This window comes from Crocodylus siamensis, chromosome 4, assembly GCF_052110815.1.
Source record: "Crocodylus siamensis isolate JL-2025a chromosome 4, ASM5211081v1, whole genome shotgun sequence".
Taxonomy (NCBI): Eukaryota; Metazoa; Chordata; order Crocodylia; family Crocodylidae; genus Crocodylus; species Crocodylus siamensis.
The window spans coordinates 17,754,157-17,772,022 of record NC_143398.1 but is presented as its reverse complement, the minus strand read 5'-3'; the positions used below and the strand labels follow the sequence as shown (position 1 = coordinate 17,772,022).

The 17,866-nt window shown below is 41.7% G+C and overlaps 1 protein-coding gene across 1 annotated transcript in view; it reads right to left on the bottom strand.

Moving 5' to 3' along the window:
- Positions 1-17,866, bottom strand: part of PCLO (piccolo presynaptic cytomatrix protein) — a 549,762-nt gene that overhangs the window by 79,995 nt on the left and 451,901 nt on the right. Inside the window, exons 20-21 of the mRNA XM_090041018.1 lie at positions 15,445-15,639; positions 14,134-14,316 (exon numbers count right to left, since the gene is read on the bottom strand). Coding sequence (XP_089897144.1) covers positions 14,134-14,316; positions 15,445-15,639 — 378 coding nt within the window. The remainder of the gene's footprint in view (positions 1-14,133; positions 14,317-15,444; positions 15,640-17,866) is intronic.

Below are 17,866 nucleotides of genomic sequence, written 5' to 3'. Positions count from 1 at the left end.
AAATGGGTATTATTGCATGTCTGGCTAGGACCAGAATCAGACATGCCAAAATACCGCTAGAAAAACTGTCTTTTTTGGAACTCAAGCAGGAAGAACCGGGAGAAATTCATAAGAAAATCTGTTCTCGTGACATTTTTAATTAAGTTTGGCACAACCAAAAAATAAATCCATATCAGAAGCTAGGAGTACATGCTCAAGGTTAATCCTTAAAACTTCCATGACTGTTGGAAAAAATGTTAAAAACAAGTGATCTCTTCAACTCAATCAACAAAACCTTTGATCGTTTGGTTATATGGAAAATTCAGATAGGTTTCCCTTTGCACTCAAGAGAAGTTGAGGTTCCTTTAAGCCTGATTTCCTACGATCCTAAGAAATAGCTCATTGTAGAAACACATTTTGACTTGCTTTAAAACCTCTGGAAAGTTGCAATATATGTCTCTCGGGAAAGCTTCATCAGTTACATCATTTATGCCGCTCTTCAGGTTCCTTTCAGGACGCAGCTTCCAGTTGCTCAGTGCTCATATCTTTCATTTCCACCAGTTTGGATTCACAAGAGACCATCCATTAAGATGGTAAGAAACATGGATCAAGAAGTTGTATTAATAAAGCTTACCCCTTTTAAAAAAGATGTTGGTGCATCCAAATCAGAAGCACATCCAGGATGACTGGGACCAGGGAGGTGTAGGAGGAATAATGCCTGCTTGTATGTATTTTGCAGCAACATCAGGCCAAGTGCCTCCTTGTGTGGCAAAATGTCTTTTCTGTAGCTACCTTCAAAGACAGAATCAAGGCCTTCCAGTGTTAAAGTCCTGAGTCATTACTCAGTAACTGAGTCTGACAGACTCATATCTTTTGTGAGCTGGGCCGACATACATAACTACATTGCTCAGCAGATATAAACCTGTCACTTTACCTGCTGGCGTGTGCAGGAGGATTAACTCCCTGAGGAGCTCCTGAGCCACTGCTCCAAAGCAAAGGGCAGTCTTTAATTAAATGAATAAAGAAAACTCCTCTGTTGTCTCCCAGATAATAGCCTGTTTCTGCTCTGGCTTCAGCACGGGAGCCTGGTCTGCTCCTTCCAGTCAGCTACTGCCTTCAAAGCTTGCTTCCTCCTCTCCCTTGGCCTTGCTCTTCTGGGTGCTTGTAAAGCTTCCACTGGAATACTCCATCCTTGCCCAAATACCCCACAGCTGAGCTCTTGTAACAGGACTGACTGCTCCTCCTTAAATGAGCAGACTACCTTGTTACAGTGGGGTACAAGTTCCTTTTGCAATCCTTGCTCAAACTGGGTGCATCTATATATGCCAAAGGTGATGTGATAACCTGTACCAGAGAAAACTCCTCCTGGGTGCGGTGCAGCGTTTACATGTGAGTCTTTGACTACAGCACTTTGAGATGGGGCGGAGCAGGAAAAATCAGGGGGGTCAGCCCCAGGCTCTGAGTGGCAGTATTAGACAGCAGAGGGGTTGGCTGAGGCAAAAGGGTGCTAAAGTGTGGGGCTAGCCAGCAAGTAGCCCCCTGCACTTTAGCACCCTTGAGCCCCAGCCAGCCCCTGTCACTGTCTACATGTGTGTTTCAGTGGAGTAAATTACTCTGCTGTAGGATAATACTGTTCTCAACAGCTCTATCCTAAGGTGGAGTTAATTAATTTACTGCGCCCTAATACCGGCGCGGGTATAGACTGTGATGCTTTACTGCAGAGCTAATTAGCCAACTCCACAGTAAAGCTCATGTGTAGATGCACCCACAGGCTAGCACTTTACTTCATTAATAGTCTCACTCATGTTGACCACTGTGGGTGCATCTACACGAGATGCTAATGTGCAGTGGTTACTACACATATCTTTAGTACTTGTATAATCAAGTACTAAATAAATGTGCAGCCACTGGAGTTACGGTGCAGTAGTGCTGGCAAATGCCTTTCTAGTGACGCTACTGCTCTGTAGCCTAAGAATACTGTGCAGTAGCATATTAGCACTGTGTGTGCTGTGACGTGCTGCTGCACAGTATTATTCACCTACTGCACAGTTAGCATCTTGTGTAGACGTGCTCTGTATATCATTATTTGCGATATGCATTCATTTGACCATATATTGTCTGTTTAGATACCATGCAATTTGAGTGGATTCTTAGAGTAAGGTAGCATACAGCGTGAGGAATGGTGGCAGAATAGCAGTCCTATGAAAGAACCAGGCTTTGTTTCTTTACCTAACACAAAAATCCTTATGATATAATTTTTCTTCCATGGGCTACTGGCTAGTAGACTTTAGAAATAGGCGTTATCAGATGAAAAATCTGAGGAATTTCCTGAAATTACTTGTCAAATTACAATGGGCAAAGATTAAATAGCAAGAGTAGCAGCAGTAAAATGTGCCACTGCTCACTCAGGAACAATGGAATCAAAAGACAATCTAAGATTATTGCCAACACCGGAAAACATGGACAAACTGTTCTTCTTTCAATAATGTCAGAAGGAGTCTGGAAAATTGGTTGTTTGTGGCAATAAGAAAGCCCATTTAATTTACTTGGAGATTAGAAACCAAGAGACGCCTCACATAAAGTAAGTTTACTGGGCAGTAAATTGTTTGCAGTGTAAAGGAGCTATCCTAAACTATGAGAGAAAATGAGAAAGTGGTACTGCCTTTTATAGCACCATGTGATGGTTCTGTCCTTGAAGGAAGTTTAACTAAGATGGTACTTAAATCAGTCCACATTCATATCCAGTCCAAGTAGCATGTAGAACTCATGAAAATGATTGCATTTAACTCCGCAATAAGGGAAAAGCCAGTAAAATATATAAGTTGAAAACAACCCTAAAACATTTAATTTCTTTTCACTAAATGGCTGAGAATTAGCTGTACTGACTAAAAACTCTCTCACAGTATTAACAATATAGAGTGTATATCTGGTTGAGTAAATACCACGTTTATTGTTTTGTATCCTTAAAATATTGTTAGGCCAGGGGAGTTGAGAAAAATCTCATTGAAGCTGTTGGACCCTTCATTTAGGATAAATGTAGGGACAGTTAAACTCCCTTTGAAGTGGGATAACTGAAACAATAGAAGTCACCATGCAGAATATATATCTAATTAGACCTGAGCTGTGGGAACAGGGAAATCACTGGTGCCAAATATAAATGCAGAAGCAGGGGTGTGCAAGTGAATGGATCTCAGAAGCTGGAAATACCACAAAACAGTCAGAGAAAGCAACAGAAAGCTGAGAGCAACCACTGAAGCTCTTGCATCATGACTGAGAGGAAATTAAGAGAAAAGGAATTTTTTTTTAGTTTGTACATAAGCCGGGAAAAAAACCTTGTTATATTAGGAAAGGGAAATATGTATTCCTTTCAGGAAAACTGGACTTTGAGTACAAGCTTTGTAAATAATCAAAAGAATTCCTGATCCATTGTTGATTTCTTCTCCAAGGGAAGTAACCCACAACATCCCACCCAGCCTCAACTCCTGGCTAATTGCTCTGTCACAAGAGGTAACATACTTTCCAAAAGCAGGACTAGGGTCCAGTTTTGAAGGAGAGGCACTGTGAGTTGGCATTCCTATTGCTCCAGGAGGGAACAAATGTGGGAGGTACCTGGAGAAATCAAAAACCACCAAAAGGAATTTTACAAAGACCAAAGGAGTTAAAGAAACATCTGAAATTGGAGATAGAGCAGTTACTTGAATTAAAACAGAGTTAAACAAAACGTAAAGCAGCAGAAGGCTTCACAAAAGTAATAGGAGAAGTAGCTGCTAGATGTTTCTTAGAAAGGGCTGAGATTTTTATTTTTTAAATTAATTTTGTGTCTCAGGCCAAATTAGTCAAACCAGTTCCGAATTCTACTGACTGGGCAGAACTCAGTCATTCAAGTCTTTGTGATGCTACCACAAACAAGTATCCTCCTTCCCAGGCTCTTCAGCCTGGGGCTTCAGATACTCCCAAATCTATGGCAGGTATCCTATGTGCAGGCCCCAAGTCTGGAGGTCTTGGAGTTCAGATGCCCCTGAGTCTTGCTTGCCCTTAGCCCAAAGGCCAAAGGAGCAAGGTAGGGAGAAATCCCATTTTTCCATGAAACAGGCATGTAGAGGGTCCTGTCTGCAGTGCATTGGACAGGTCTCCACCCTCTACTACACAATATCATTTAAGGTGATCATGGTATTTCTCCTTGATCTGAGCCAAAAGGCTGAGAAACAATGTAGGCAGAGATGCAATTATTGTAGAGGAAGCAACTACAGAAGTGACCACTCTGAACTGGAACCCCAGATGCAAGACCTTAAACTGGAATGCCAAGACAAATTCATGAGGTTGCCACCAACCTGTTACGGACCAGAAGGTTTTCTATGAAATAGAAATATGAGGAAAGCTTTGGTAAATCTCAAACTTGCTAACATAAATGGTCTGCAGCCTGTTAAAGATGCTGCATGGCAGAGAAGTCAGACTACAGAAGAAAAAAATCAACTCCTCTTATATGGAACTGAGTTGGGAAGACTTAGGAAAGGCTTACAATACTTTCATGCCCCATTTACAACCCTACAGCAGCTCAGAGCTGGTCTTAGCATAGATAATTCAAAAGCCAGATGTCCTTTAAAATTCCCTGGCAATATTATTTAGCTTAGTTCAGCAATATAGGCTACATGGATTTTTGGAGAGATGAACAGAAAGGGAGGTATGACAGCTTCTAGTAGCCAAATTTAGTGGAAAAGCTCTGAAGGATCTGTAGAACTTACCCATAAGAAGACACTGAGTAACCCACACCCAATGCAAACCCTTGATACGAGCTTTGGAGCCTGCCACCAACTGGAGGAGGTGCAGGATGCAAGTAAAAACTGAAAGGAGAGGGAAAGAGGAAAACTCACTTGAAATGAGAGGGGATCTCAAGAGTTGTATTTTCTTTTGCATATCCACATACCAAGGATGATCTTCAGGGTGAATTTACAATACATCTACAAGGTATAGATATAAAACTAGGAGTCAGGTCAATGAGGAGTCTAGTCGATGATGCACTGCAGGATAAGTGTATTGGCAAGATGGGAGTCCAGGAAAGGTGGTTGTTCCTAAAGGAAGTGATCCTTTGGGCACAGAGGGAGACTATCCCAGTGCAAGGAAAAAGGGACCAAAAAAATTCCTTGGCTAAACAGGGGAGCTTAAGGGCAGGGGAAGTATTAAATCCAGGAGAGCCTAAGGGCAAAAAAGAAGGCATATAGGTGGTACAAGCAGGGGGAATCTGCCAAGGAGGAGTACACCTACTTGGCCTGCACTTGCAGGGAGGCGGTTAGAAAGGCCAAAACAACTACAGAGCTGAGGCTGGCAATATAAATTAAAGACAACAAAAAGTCATTTTTTAAGTATGTAGGGAGTAAAAGGAAGGTGCAAGGCAGCATAGGACCCATACTGAACAAGAAGAAGCAATTAGTGACAGGCAGGGAGGCAAGGCTGAGGTATACAATGAGTTTTTTGCCTCAGTGTTCCTGAACAGGGCTCAAGATAAGTCTCCTAATGGGTTCTTAGATGGGCATCAGAGGGACACCAGCTCAACAACTGTCGACGCTAACTTAGTGCAGAGTCACTTGGATGGACTGGATGTGTTCAAGTCAGCCGGCCCGGATGAGCTGCATCCAAGAGTACTGAAGGAACTGGCCGGTGTCATAGCAAAACCACTGCCATGGCTGTTTGAGCACTTATGGCACTTGGGTCAGGTCCTGGAGGACTGGAAAAGGGCCAGTGTGGTCTCTATTTTCAAGAAGGGGAGGAAGAAGGATCTGAGTAATTATACGCTAGTCAGCCTCACCTCCATCGTTAGAAAGGTCTTTGAAAAGATTAGGAAAGATCATATTTGTGGGAGTCCAGCAGGCGATATAATGAAGCAGGGAAACAAGCATGGATTCGTAGCAGGTAGATCATGCCTGACCAATCTGGTTTTGTTTTATGACAGGGTCACAAAATGCTTAGATGCAGGAGTAGAGGTGGATATCTTCTTGGATTTTAACAAGGATTTTAGTATTGACCTGGAAGGATGTGGGTAGTGGGGTCCTGCAGGGTTCAGTCCTTGGACCTGTACTCTTCAATATTATTAGTGACTTGGATGTGAGTATGAAGTGTACTTTGTCCAGGTTTGCGGATGATACTAAATTGTGAGGTGAATTGCACATGTTGGAGGGTAAGGAATGATTGCAGGCAGACCTGGATTTCAGGCAGACCAGGTTAGAAAAGTTTGCAGTACACAATAGGATGCAGTACAACAAGGACGAGTGCAGAGTGCTGTACTTAGGGCGCAAAAATATCCAGCACACCTGGCTGGGAAGTGACCCTCTCATCAGCACAGAAGCGGAAAAGGATCTCAGAGTCATAGTGGACTCCAAGATGAACATGAGTCGTCAGTGTGATGAAATCATCAGCAAAGCTAACCGCACTTTATCATGCATCAACAGATGCATGACAAACAAAACCAAGGAGGGGATACTTCCCCTCTGTGTGGCACTGGTCAGACCGCAGTTGGAGTACTGCATCCAGTTTTGGGCACTGCACTTCAAGAAGAAGGTTGATAGACTCGAGGGTGCAGAGGAGGGCCACTTGTATGGTTCGGGGCTTACAGGACAATCCCTATGAGGAGAGGCTGAGGGACCTGGACCTCTTTAGCCTCCACAAGAGAAGGCTGAGACCTGATGTTGTGGCCGCCTACAAATTCTTTAGGGGAATGCAGCAAGGGATTGGAGATGCTCTGTTCACCAGAGTGCCTATTGGGGCAACAAGGAGCAATGGTCACAAACTGACAGAGAGCAGATTTAGATTAGATATCAGGACAAACCTCTTCATGGTAAGGGTGGCCAAAATTTGGAATGGGCTTCCAAGGGAGGTGGTGCTCCCCTCTACCTTGGGGGTCTTTAAGAGAAGGCTGGAAGGCTCATCTGACCCCAGCACTCTTTCCTGCCTAGGCAGGGGGTCAGACTCAATGATCTTTTGAGGTCCCTTCTGACCCTAGCATCTATGAATCTGTGAAAGTAGACTTGGATTTGCAGGTCAGGAAAAGGAGGAAAAATACTGTGAAATTTACTATGGAACTTTATTTTTCCATTGCAGCAGAGAGAAATAGTAGCTAATAAAGAAACTGAAAGATGATCACCATGAGCTTTGAAAATACAGCTCTGTGTCTAATATGCACAAGTGCATGAAGGAAAATGGGAATCTAATCTAATTAGTGACATTTTTGAATGATTGGGGAAAGTATTAAATTGAGTTTATAAAACAAGGGTACTTAGCAATAATGAAAATATAAAGATAAGCAGATCAGTTAAATATTTGTAAAAAGAGAAAATTAACAACTAAAATATTGTTATCAATAGGAAAATGGTCAGGACAGGGAGAGACATAATTGTCTAATGAACGGCCCTTACCCCCTTCAGGAAGGAAGATTAGAAATGTCAACCTGAAGGCACAGTGATTGAAGGTCCATAAAACAACCCCATAGATGAGATGTAGACTACTGAATATGTAATGTAGATGACATGTATATGCTTAGTGGGCACTAACTCATGTAGTTATTAGACCAGATATGCTAAAAAGACTAGGAAAGATGGGAGCGCAATACAAAGCCATCTAATTGGTTTCAGGTGGAAACAACATGCACCAGTCCTTAAGACAGCAACATTGGAGTTTATAAATTGGAACCTGGGAACTCAGGCAAGAAGCTTGGGTGGCCATCACAAGTGGATGAGCTAATAATTACTGTGGATTGAACTTGGACTAATGACTGTGAACTAAAAGCCAGGAAAAGTGTCCTACAGATTCTGTTTGTGGAAATTCTCTTTAAAGCTAGGGCTCAGGTGAAAAAACTGGTTTGTAGGTAATTGATTTGCAGAGAACAAGTTTTCCTGCCTTCAGGATATAACAATTACGTTCTGTGGTAACTTTACAGCAAAATGGAGATGTGGGAATAGCTGAAACATGCAATGAAATCCAAAAGCTCAGTAAAGTCTTTGTTGCTTATCGATCTGAAGTAGGAATGGATTCCTGTTTGCATGTTGAATATCTGTGACAAGGAGCAAATACTAACAAGGGAACTGTAAGAGCAAAATGTGTACCATCAATTTAGATAAAAGATGGTGGAGAAGAAAACTACAAGGAGAAAGGGTATATTTGAGCACTGAGCATATAAGATTGCTCATTCTGTTGCAGTGCCATGCACTTAGGTTCATAGGAAAGTAGGGCTGGAAGGATCTTGTGGGATCACCTACTCTAGCGTCCTCCTCAAGGTAAGATCATTCCTGACTAAACCACCCCAGCCAGGTGTCTATCTGCTCTCCTATGTAATCACGAGGAAAATATGGCCAGAAAAGTAACAGAAATGAAAACTGAAGGGAAGAGGAAAAGAGGAAGGTCAAGGCTGAGATGATTCGATAGAGTCAGGAAAGGCATAAAAGAACTGGAGCTAGGAACAGAAAATGTCACTGATTAGAACAAATAGAGAAGGATGGCCAGCCCTATAATTGAATAGAACTGGGGCCAAAACAAGAGAGAGAGCATAGAGGATAGTGTAATTTAGCATTTTCTGCATGGAAAAAGGCCCTTGTGACTACCCCTGACTTAGCCTACTATGTTTCAAAAGCCTTTTCATATTAGACAAGGATTTTATACTTATAATCTGTTTGCTGTACTTGCAATTTTGGTGGCCTGTTGTGGCACAAGTTTGTGTTCTCTGAAGAGAAATTACTGTACTACGCAAAAGGCACCCCAGGCATCAACTAAATCATTTTCATATTACACCATTATTTAAGAGGGAATAAGTTGTGGTGCAAACCATGCATGTCTGTAATGGCACTTTAGATTCAGGAATCCTGAGGGCCAGGATTTTAGACAGAGCTTTGACTTTGAGTCAAACACAAGACTGAGTAAAAATGCAATGATGTAGACATCTTATCAGTCTTGTTAGGAGGCTAATCACTAATGCTACCCTAAGCAGGATAACTAGTTGGTTGCTCAAGGTAATGAGTGTGCTCATAATGAAATGGATGCGTTTCAGCTTATTAAGAAGCAAAGGTTATTTTGGGTAATATTTTTATTGTACCAGTTGAATAACTGGTGAGTGTTAGATAAGCTTTCAGTCAGAAAGTGCCCTTCCTGAGATCTAGGAAAGAAGTGGAAACCGCCTAAGCTAAATACCAGATTAAAATCAGATGAATGACTATTAACATCTTATATAAAAGAAAACAGTAACTTCTACTAGTGGAAGAGGGCTTTAAAAGTATGGAGTAACCCTTCCATTCTCATATAATTTATTGCCCACAATGATTGTGACAACCCTATGCTTAGCTTACCATATTTGTCACATGTGCAAATGTTCTTGATTATTCCACTGGAACAGTGAATATACAGTTGCAGGTAGGGAATGGAGCAACTAAAACTGTCTCAAGGAGATGATCCAGATTTCAGAATGCTGTATAACTGGGAAATCATTGCACAAATGTTGCCATTTTAAATGTGCAGTAAACATGTTCTGGTTACGAAGAGAAAGCTTAGAATTTAAAGATGAAAGACCTGGGAGAAACAAGTGGTTAATGGCCACAGATATCAGTCAGTGTATCAGGTGCATTGAAAAGGGAAGTTCTCAAGCTGTCATCATTTTTCAACTGTTTGACAGTTTGGGTGGGGGTGCAAAAACCTTAGCTAAGCTTAAGAGAGAATTTATTTTGGGTAAAATACAAATGGGATGTGAAGAATTGAAATAGAAAATGTGATGCTTGCATTGCAAAAATAAATGGACCCCTTATGATAAGAAGGATCCCTCTATGCAGCATTACCTAGAATACAGGAATGCTGAGTGCAACATGCTGCTGTGGATGCACATGGGCCTTTACATGAAACACAGGCTGGCAATTAACATTTATTGGCAGACCCTGAATGACGTTGGCCAACTCTTCACAGCAAAAGTTTAACACTACCTCTATTTTTTCTGGATGTATCTTTATTTGTTCTAGATAAAAAGACCCCATGCATGAGGAAGATGACAATTTCAACTAAAAGTCTTATGTCCTTTGATGTCTATACTGACATTTTGCCTGGATAAATGTCATTGGTGCACCATGAACTCATAAGAAGCAGTACACTACCAGACCTGTCTGCAACAGGGGTGTACTTGCAAGCACAGAAGACAACCCACATTGTGGTTTAAATAAACTACTCAGTTTCTAAACTTTACTTTTATACACTGAAATGCAAAGGCATTAGGAACAGATAAACAAGTCTTTCTGAGCCAAGCAGGATCTTCTCATCACTATCCTGAAAACGGATCCCTCTATTAATTCCATGCAGTCTTAATGCACAAATGCTACTCTCCCTGTGGCAAATGTGGGCCCTGGCGCACATTCATTTAAAGGTGCAATGGGAGAAGGTATGGTTCTGGGATCAGGGAATCAGATCCCAGTCATGCCCTTTCTATTTGAAAGATCACTGGCAAGTTGAAAGCCGGGTGCTCGGACCCTGGTATGGCCTAGGGATGTCTCAGAGCTGCAGCCATTTGTGGGCTTCCTCCAGGGAGTTTAAACCCTGCTCCTAGCAGCACCAGTAGGGCTTCTGGGAATGGGGAATCAGATACTCCTGGAAGTGTCAGATTCTTGGTTTTCCATGCCAGGGACTTTCAACCATGAACACAGGGTTTAAAATCACTGGTGGGAGAAAGCCTTCAGCTCCCCCTCCTGGAAGCCTGAGATCTACTGTCCCCTCACTCCCCAAGCCCATTTATTTGTGGCTGTCCATGCTGTCTGTCCCAGGAAGCAGGCAAGGAAGGGTTAACTTGTATGGCCAGGTACTGCTGCTGCTGTCTGGGTGGGCTCTGCTTGGAGAAGAGCAGTAGCCCAGCAACAGTGGTGGTAGTAGCCAGTCAGGCAGGTTAATCCTTCTCTGTCTGCTCCTTTGGGACAGACAGCATGGGCAATCCAAATGTATATGGGAAGAAATGGGGACAAGCGGGAGTCGTAGGGGTAGGGGGAAGCCCGAAATGGGGGGGGGGAGGGGATATTCTTACTTTTCAGGCCCCTAGGCCCCTGTTGGCCTGAAGTGTGACTGCTCCAAACTCAAGCTATTGCTAACACTGACCAATATTTGTGTGGCTCAGTGTAACATGTAACAAGGCCCTGAAAGTACATGGCTTGTTCTTTTAGCAGGCTATCTACATCAGGTCAGCAAATGTTGTGTATATGCCTATGCTTTGCACATTCTTTGCTACATAACTCACTGGTGTTATAAAGCACGGGTGAAAGACCAGGGCATTCTTTGATGCCTGAAGAATCCTAAAGCCATCAATTATATTTATAATGTATAAAATGCATAGGAAAAATGTATACAGTGGGTGTATCCAGACGAGATGCTAACTGCACATTAGCATGCCAAGCAGAAACCATGCTAATACACTACTGTGCAGTTAATGTCCGAAAAAACCTGTGCGCCTATGCTACTGTGCAGTAGCACAAGTTACTGCACAGTGATTTAGTACTTGGTTATCCAAGTACTAAACATAATGTGCAGTAACTAGGGCATATTCATGAACTTTAAAGTCTTATGGATTCTCTCCAAGTTAGGAGACAATGCATAATATAGGCAGTTTCTTTGCAAAATTCTCTTAATTTTTTGAAGCAACAAACCAAATTTTACCCCAGGGTTTATTTCTCATTAAATGAAGTAATTAGCTATCAGGGGTTACAGTGATAATGAATTAATATCATAGTTGAGCTGTAGTTTTAATACAAATTAAAACATTTAAACTTTCTAATAATAATTTTATTTTTAAAACATTTAGGTTACCTTTAGTTCATAGCTAAATGGTTTAATATTACAATTGGGGAATGATCTGTTTCTTGCACTGGCAGACTTTGTCATGCATAGTGTGTGGCTTTCCGTTTCACTTTGAAAACATACAGTACTGTGTATCCACACACAAAATAAGCTCACTGGCAATTTGTTAATATTTAGAAAATTGACTCCGAGAAGAAGAGTATGATTTTTCTGGGCTAGTCTCACATAAAAGAGGCATGTGAATTGGGATGAGTTTTAAAAAAATAAAATTACTGCAAATATACAGAAAGGTCATTTGCTGCCAAGAATGAATATTGTTAAAAAAGCAGCCATTTTCTAAGCCTCTTTTTCTGTTAGATGTAGAATGGATGAAAAGGAGAAACAACCTCAGTCAAAAGACTAGAGTCTCTGGGTATTTGCTGAATGATAATTAGGATAACTAATTTAATAAAACAAGAACAGTCCAGACCTTTCTCCCTAATCTGATGCTAAATCTATGAGCTTTGCACGTGTGTGTGTAGAGTTACAATTCCTGTTTCAGCTCCGAAATGAAAAGAAACAGTTCAAGGCATTCTCCCACTGGTTTCAACCTCACTGGGAAAAGCAATAATTCATATATAGGACTCTTTATTGCCAAGGCTGTACAGAGACACTCTACCAACATGGCTGTGAGGTGGGTAGGCAGGTACATACTAATGTTCAAGGATAATGAGCTGAGGCTTAAGACAGGGAAGAATGAAGGTCAGAGTGAAGCGGCTGATTAAGGTTTGGTGGGGTCAAAGATAGGAACAAGATTAAAAAGGACAAAGATAAGGTCTTGCTAAATGTGGGAATGTTTATAGCCCTCTAATCAGGGGCTCTCATTTGTCCACTCAGGTCACCTGGTTCTCCCATGATGACCTCATCTGAGGGTACAGAATAAGCTGGTGCTGGCAAGTAGCCAGTAGTTTGGTGATACCCTTGGGGGTCTGACGCCCACTAGATGGATTAGCATGTGGCCCACCCTGCTCAGGAAGGACACAGTGGAGTAATTTAGAGTTACTAAATAATGGATCCTGAACTGGTTTTATGACATCTCCAGTCTCCTTTCCTGAATCGACAAGTAACCTAGTGTGGGAGAGACTCTGGCTTTAAAATAAAATTATGGGGAAAATGGAATGTCCATCCTGCAGAAACATCTAATGTTTTGGATTGGGTTGGGATAGAAAATATGAAAATACCAATTTATTTGTGGAATGAACATTTTGAAAAGATCTCACTAGAAAATAATGAAAAGTTTCCTGATGGTGTTTTTAATCCAAACTAAATGACTTTATACACTTAAGCTGAAAGAGTTCATTTAAGTTTGTCCAAGTGGCACAAAACCTTTCAACCTCTGAAACAAATTTCTCTACGATGGCACATTGTTTCATAGATGATGTAGTTTGGACCTGATGTCCCCATTTCTATATGCAGCTCCCTAGCAAAACTATATTTCCTAGCATATTTCTGCAGCCAAATGACTCCCATAATGCACCTTTCTGCTCAGAACGGAGTCTGAGCTGCATCCTGGGAGATACAGTTTAGCCAGGGGGTAAAGTGCAGAAGACAGATGGGGAGCCTAAAGTCCAATAGCCAAATAGCTTAAGCATCAAGTAGACACAGCTGGTTCCCCAACAGATGTAGGTCATGGGAGTGCTCCAAAAGTCCATGGAATTCCAACAATGTGCACCAAATAAGAATTGGTCCTTTATCTGATATCATGATAGATAGCTGGATGATGGCATACACAGAGAGGAAAATATTTCCACTTTATGTGTTAAATGACAGTATTTTCAGCATGGGTATTGACATGGATATTGACCTTTATTCCTTTTCTTTCCACTGGTAGTTTGCAAAACTCTGCATTGAGAGCTCTGCATCTGAAATAACACCAAAGTGTGGGTGCATGTTTGGGGGGGAAGGGAAAGAGAGATTCAGAATGGTGCATTGTCCCTGTTAAATTTTAACAACAGGAAAGTGCAGTTAGGTTTTTATCATCAGAGAAGACACGCTTAATCATGCTTAAGCAAACCAGGTTAGATGTATAACTTTTATTAGATGATGTGAAAACAGTTGATCCATGTTTCAACAGAAGTCCAGGTCCCCTCAGTGGACTGGAAAAGCAGAAATTGTTCTTCCACAATTTGCTTAGCACGTTCTTTCGCTACAGTCTTACATGACTCTTGTAAGGTCAAGTAAAGGTCCTGAGTTGTGTTAACATTTACAGCACTTCATATAGGGGTAAATAAATGAGTAAATGTTGCAATAAATTACGAGACATGGCAAGAAGGGTTTGAGATTTGGTTGGTTTCTTGGCCATGTCTTTCTGCTCACCTCCTTCGGGCTTGACTGGTCCATCTGACATCACTTTCCTGAGGGCTAGTTGGCTTTGGTCTTTGTTGTCATTGGCTGGTGGAGGCAGATTGTCAGACTGAGTTCTTTGAATTGGGAGGACTCCTGCTATGCTGTGTCTGTGCTGCTTCCTGGCATGATTAGACTGACCGCTTTTATGTGCTGCTGTGGCAGTGTGGGTGAAATGGAAACCCAGAGTATGTATCCTCAGATGGAACCAGCTTAAATGTTATTCATGCAAACAGAAGTGTTCTTTTCTGTATTTAAATAAGTAGTGTTTTCAAACACCAGAGACATCACATGCACAGCATTAAAGGGGAATTAAAACTGGCTGTTTCTTTATTAATGATGGTAAAGACAAGGGAAATATTTTTTCCCCATTTTTTGCTTTATACAACAATGAATTTATGGCACACCAACAAACCCTGAATACGAACATAATGAGTCCATGGTTGGAAGGTTTTAATTGGTCAGCAACTAAATCCTCAACCAGTTATAAGGTGCAGCTCTCAATTTTGTTTTGAAGCCCTGACATTTTGGATGAACATGTTGTAATCTGTTAATTGTTTTGAAGCTGCCAGACAAATACTATCTTGACCCTAAATCAATCTGTGGCATAAAGTAATTATGAAAATTGAATCAACTATAGCAACTAAGTTAGTATAGTCCAAAGAGAGTTGAATAATAAGTTTTCCCACAATCTCCTTGTTAAAAGTCTTATGTATTTACTGTCAGCCTGCCTCTCAGCAGCACTTATTTACCTGAGATGTTATATGAGGATGTTGCTTTGGATCAACCTTTCCTCCCATGTAGCTCTCCTGATTGTTTTCTCAAATTAGTATCTTCCTGTTCTTGTTCTCTCAATGAATAGTGTGCATGAATCTTGGAAAGTTGACAGCCACCTATCTCACCATTTTAATTATTTTCAGTGGTTGAGTTATTTAGCAACACCAAAACAACACCAAACACATGAATGAAGTTTCCATGAGTCATACACAGCTATGGAATATCATGGACCAGGGATGGACAAAGTGATCAAGAAACAGCCAGTTCCACTGAAGTTTATATTTATATATTAAAAAAAAGACTTTGAAATAGGATACTATTGTACTTATATGTATTTAAAGACATGTACACACACACATAAACACACAAAGAAATACTTTGACTAGAGTGAGCACAGTGTGCCACAAATGAAAAAAAAGAAATAGCAAAAAGGGGAAGGACAGCAGGGGAAAAGGCAACAGATGAACATTAAGCTGCCATGCTGAGGAATTTATTTGCGTCTTTTACTTGGTTGGAGGCGAAGCTGTTGCACAGCTGCTTCAGCAGCGGCGATTGCTGCCCCAGCGTCTTCAAGGTGAGTTTGAGTGACGCTGGTTTTGCTTTGGCTGCGGGATGGTCCATGAGAGCGTAGATGTCCTTCAGAGGAAGATTTGGAGCTCCCTGGACTACTGTGGGATTTTTCAATGGTGGGCACCTGCATGTCTGGAAGAAAAAGGATAAGTATAAGCATTATGATTATTAAAAAACTCTCTTGAAGATATATAGTATCTGTAGGCGAAGTCCTAAACAATGCATGATGTGTAGTCCCAGTCCTAAGTCTCTGTATCTGAGATACTCCTTTCTGATACATGGTTCCCTCCCTCTTTCCTGTGGCTGTATGATTCTATATGACTAGTTAATTTAAATCCATTTCATTCAGCTGAGTGGGGTGCCATCCATGAGTAGAGGTAGTTAGTCATGTTAGTCTGAAGTCAGGCAGAAGGCAGAGTGAGCTGGCATCTTTAAGACTAACTGGCTCAGAGAGGCATAATCATATCTGATAAAGTAGGCTGTTGCCTACAAAAGGTTATGTCTCACTGAACCAGTTTGTCTCGAAGGAGCTACCCTGCTCTACTTTTTGCTTAACTTTAGTTTAGAACAGGTAAGCACTGCTCTCTAGTAATTAATAGGACATATTTCATGCTGGTCCAACGTTGCTCAGTTGTTAACTAATGGGCAAAATCAAGGGCTATCCCACTTCCTGCCCTTCTACCACCTTACCCCATAAGAGGACATTCTTGGTATACTTATGTTTGGTTATTTGCCCCAACAGACACGTTCCCGAGCTTGCTCTGCCACTCCTTTCCCATTCACTTGTGCCACACCTATGTCAAGCAGATTTGGAGGGAAGGAAGGTATCCAGTTCTGCTGACCCCACTGTACTCCAAGCCACAAAGTGACACCAAGCCACTTTAAGTTAGATCCCTAACTTCCTCTGATTTAGTCAGAAGACATTACCAGCCTTGTAATTAAGCAGTGCACTGAAGGCTTTTATCACCAGAAGACCGTCCTGTCATTTGCTATTGTCATCTGGTTTCTATCGGTACTGCTTCTTCCCATGGTCATTTCGTGCACTGAATATGCTGTACATGCACATGTGTTCAGACATTCAGTTTCTACAAGGTAGAAACTACAGATGTACATTCTCCTGGATCAAAAATGGCCATTTTGAGAAAAATAACTTGACTCCAGCCAGTTAGAAGTCCCTTTCAGGAGTGTTCCTCTTAGGAGAATGAATATCTGCCAATTTTCTCCATCATAACACCTCCTAGAGACCAGGAAAAGTGGACCTGGGGAGAAAGGCTTCAGTGCCTTCCTGAGACCCTGAAGTCTGCAAAAAGCATTGGCAGCAGTTGCTGCAGCTTCTCCAATAGACCAGGAAGGGAGGGAAGGAGCAGCCACTAGTTCTTCCCTTTTGGCTCCTCACACACTGGGATTATCAGTGTGAGAAGAGAAGAGAAGAGAAGAGAAGAGAAGAGAAGAGGGGCTTTCCTGTCTCCAGGATCTCTGGTGTAAAAAGCAGGCAGGGGGCCTGCCTCTTCCCCAAACGGGGTGGTCCCTGGTTTCAGGAAGAGGCAGGAGACCTTGCTGCTTCTCGCTGGTTCCCATTGCCTCCCTGCTGCCCCACTGGGCACTGGGGCAGCAATTAAAAAGCCAGAGGCTGAAACGTGGAGACTGGACCAGTGTACATTTTCCCTAAACTGGGATCCTCCCAGGTTCAGCAAGGCACCAGGAGCAGGGGCGAAGGGATGACTGTAGACGAAACATCAGTAGTACTGCTGCCTTTCCCAGATTTTCCTCCACTACAAATACATGTTTGTGCACTGCCTATGTTTGCCAGTTAAGTTGTCGGGCAACTTAGGAAATGCTGAACTTGAGTGTCCTCTCATTTGCACAAGTGTAATTCTATTAAACTTCACCAGCTCCCCTAGTTTTGGTGGGGCTTCCTCTGACTGATAGTGTAAGTGGGATAAACTCAAGCCTGCTACGCTTATAAATTCAAAAGGTTATTCTGACCCTATCAGAGGACAAATGGTTAAAGATTAGCATAAAAGCTCAAAGACAGCACATCATCAAGTATGAAATGAAGATAAAAATCTGAAACGTCCGTATTGACATTTATTCGAGCATATTAGGCAAACGAAAAGTGCTATGGAATTATTAACAGCTATGCAAAACATGTGGGATGTCATTTTTAAGATCTCATCTGGATGACACAACACTCAGTAAACTGCATGAAACCAGTTTAGGCATAAACAGATGAAATCACTAAGTAGCGCTACTGAACTTCACTTTTAAGAAATGTATATAGAAAGTGTATGTCAGTCACTGTTTTTCACAGAAACTTGAAAATCACAAAAATATTCTCCTCTGTTGACACTTTCTGTTG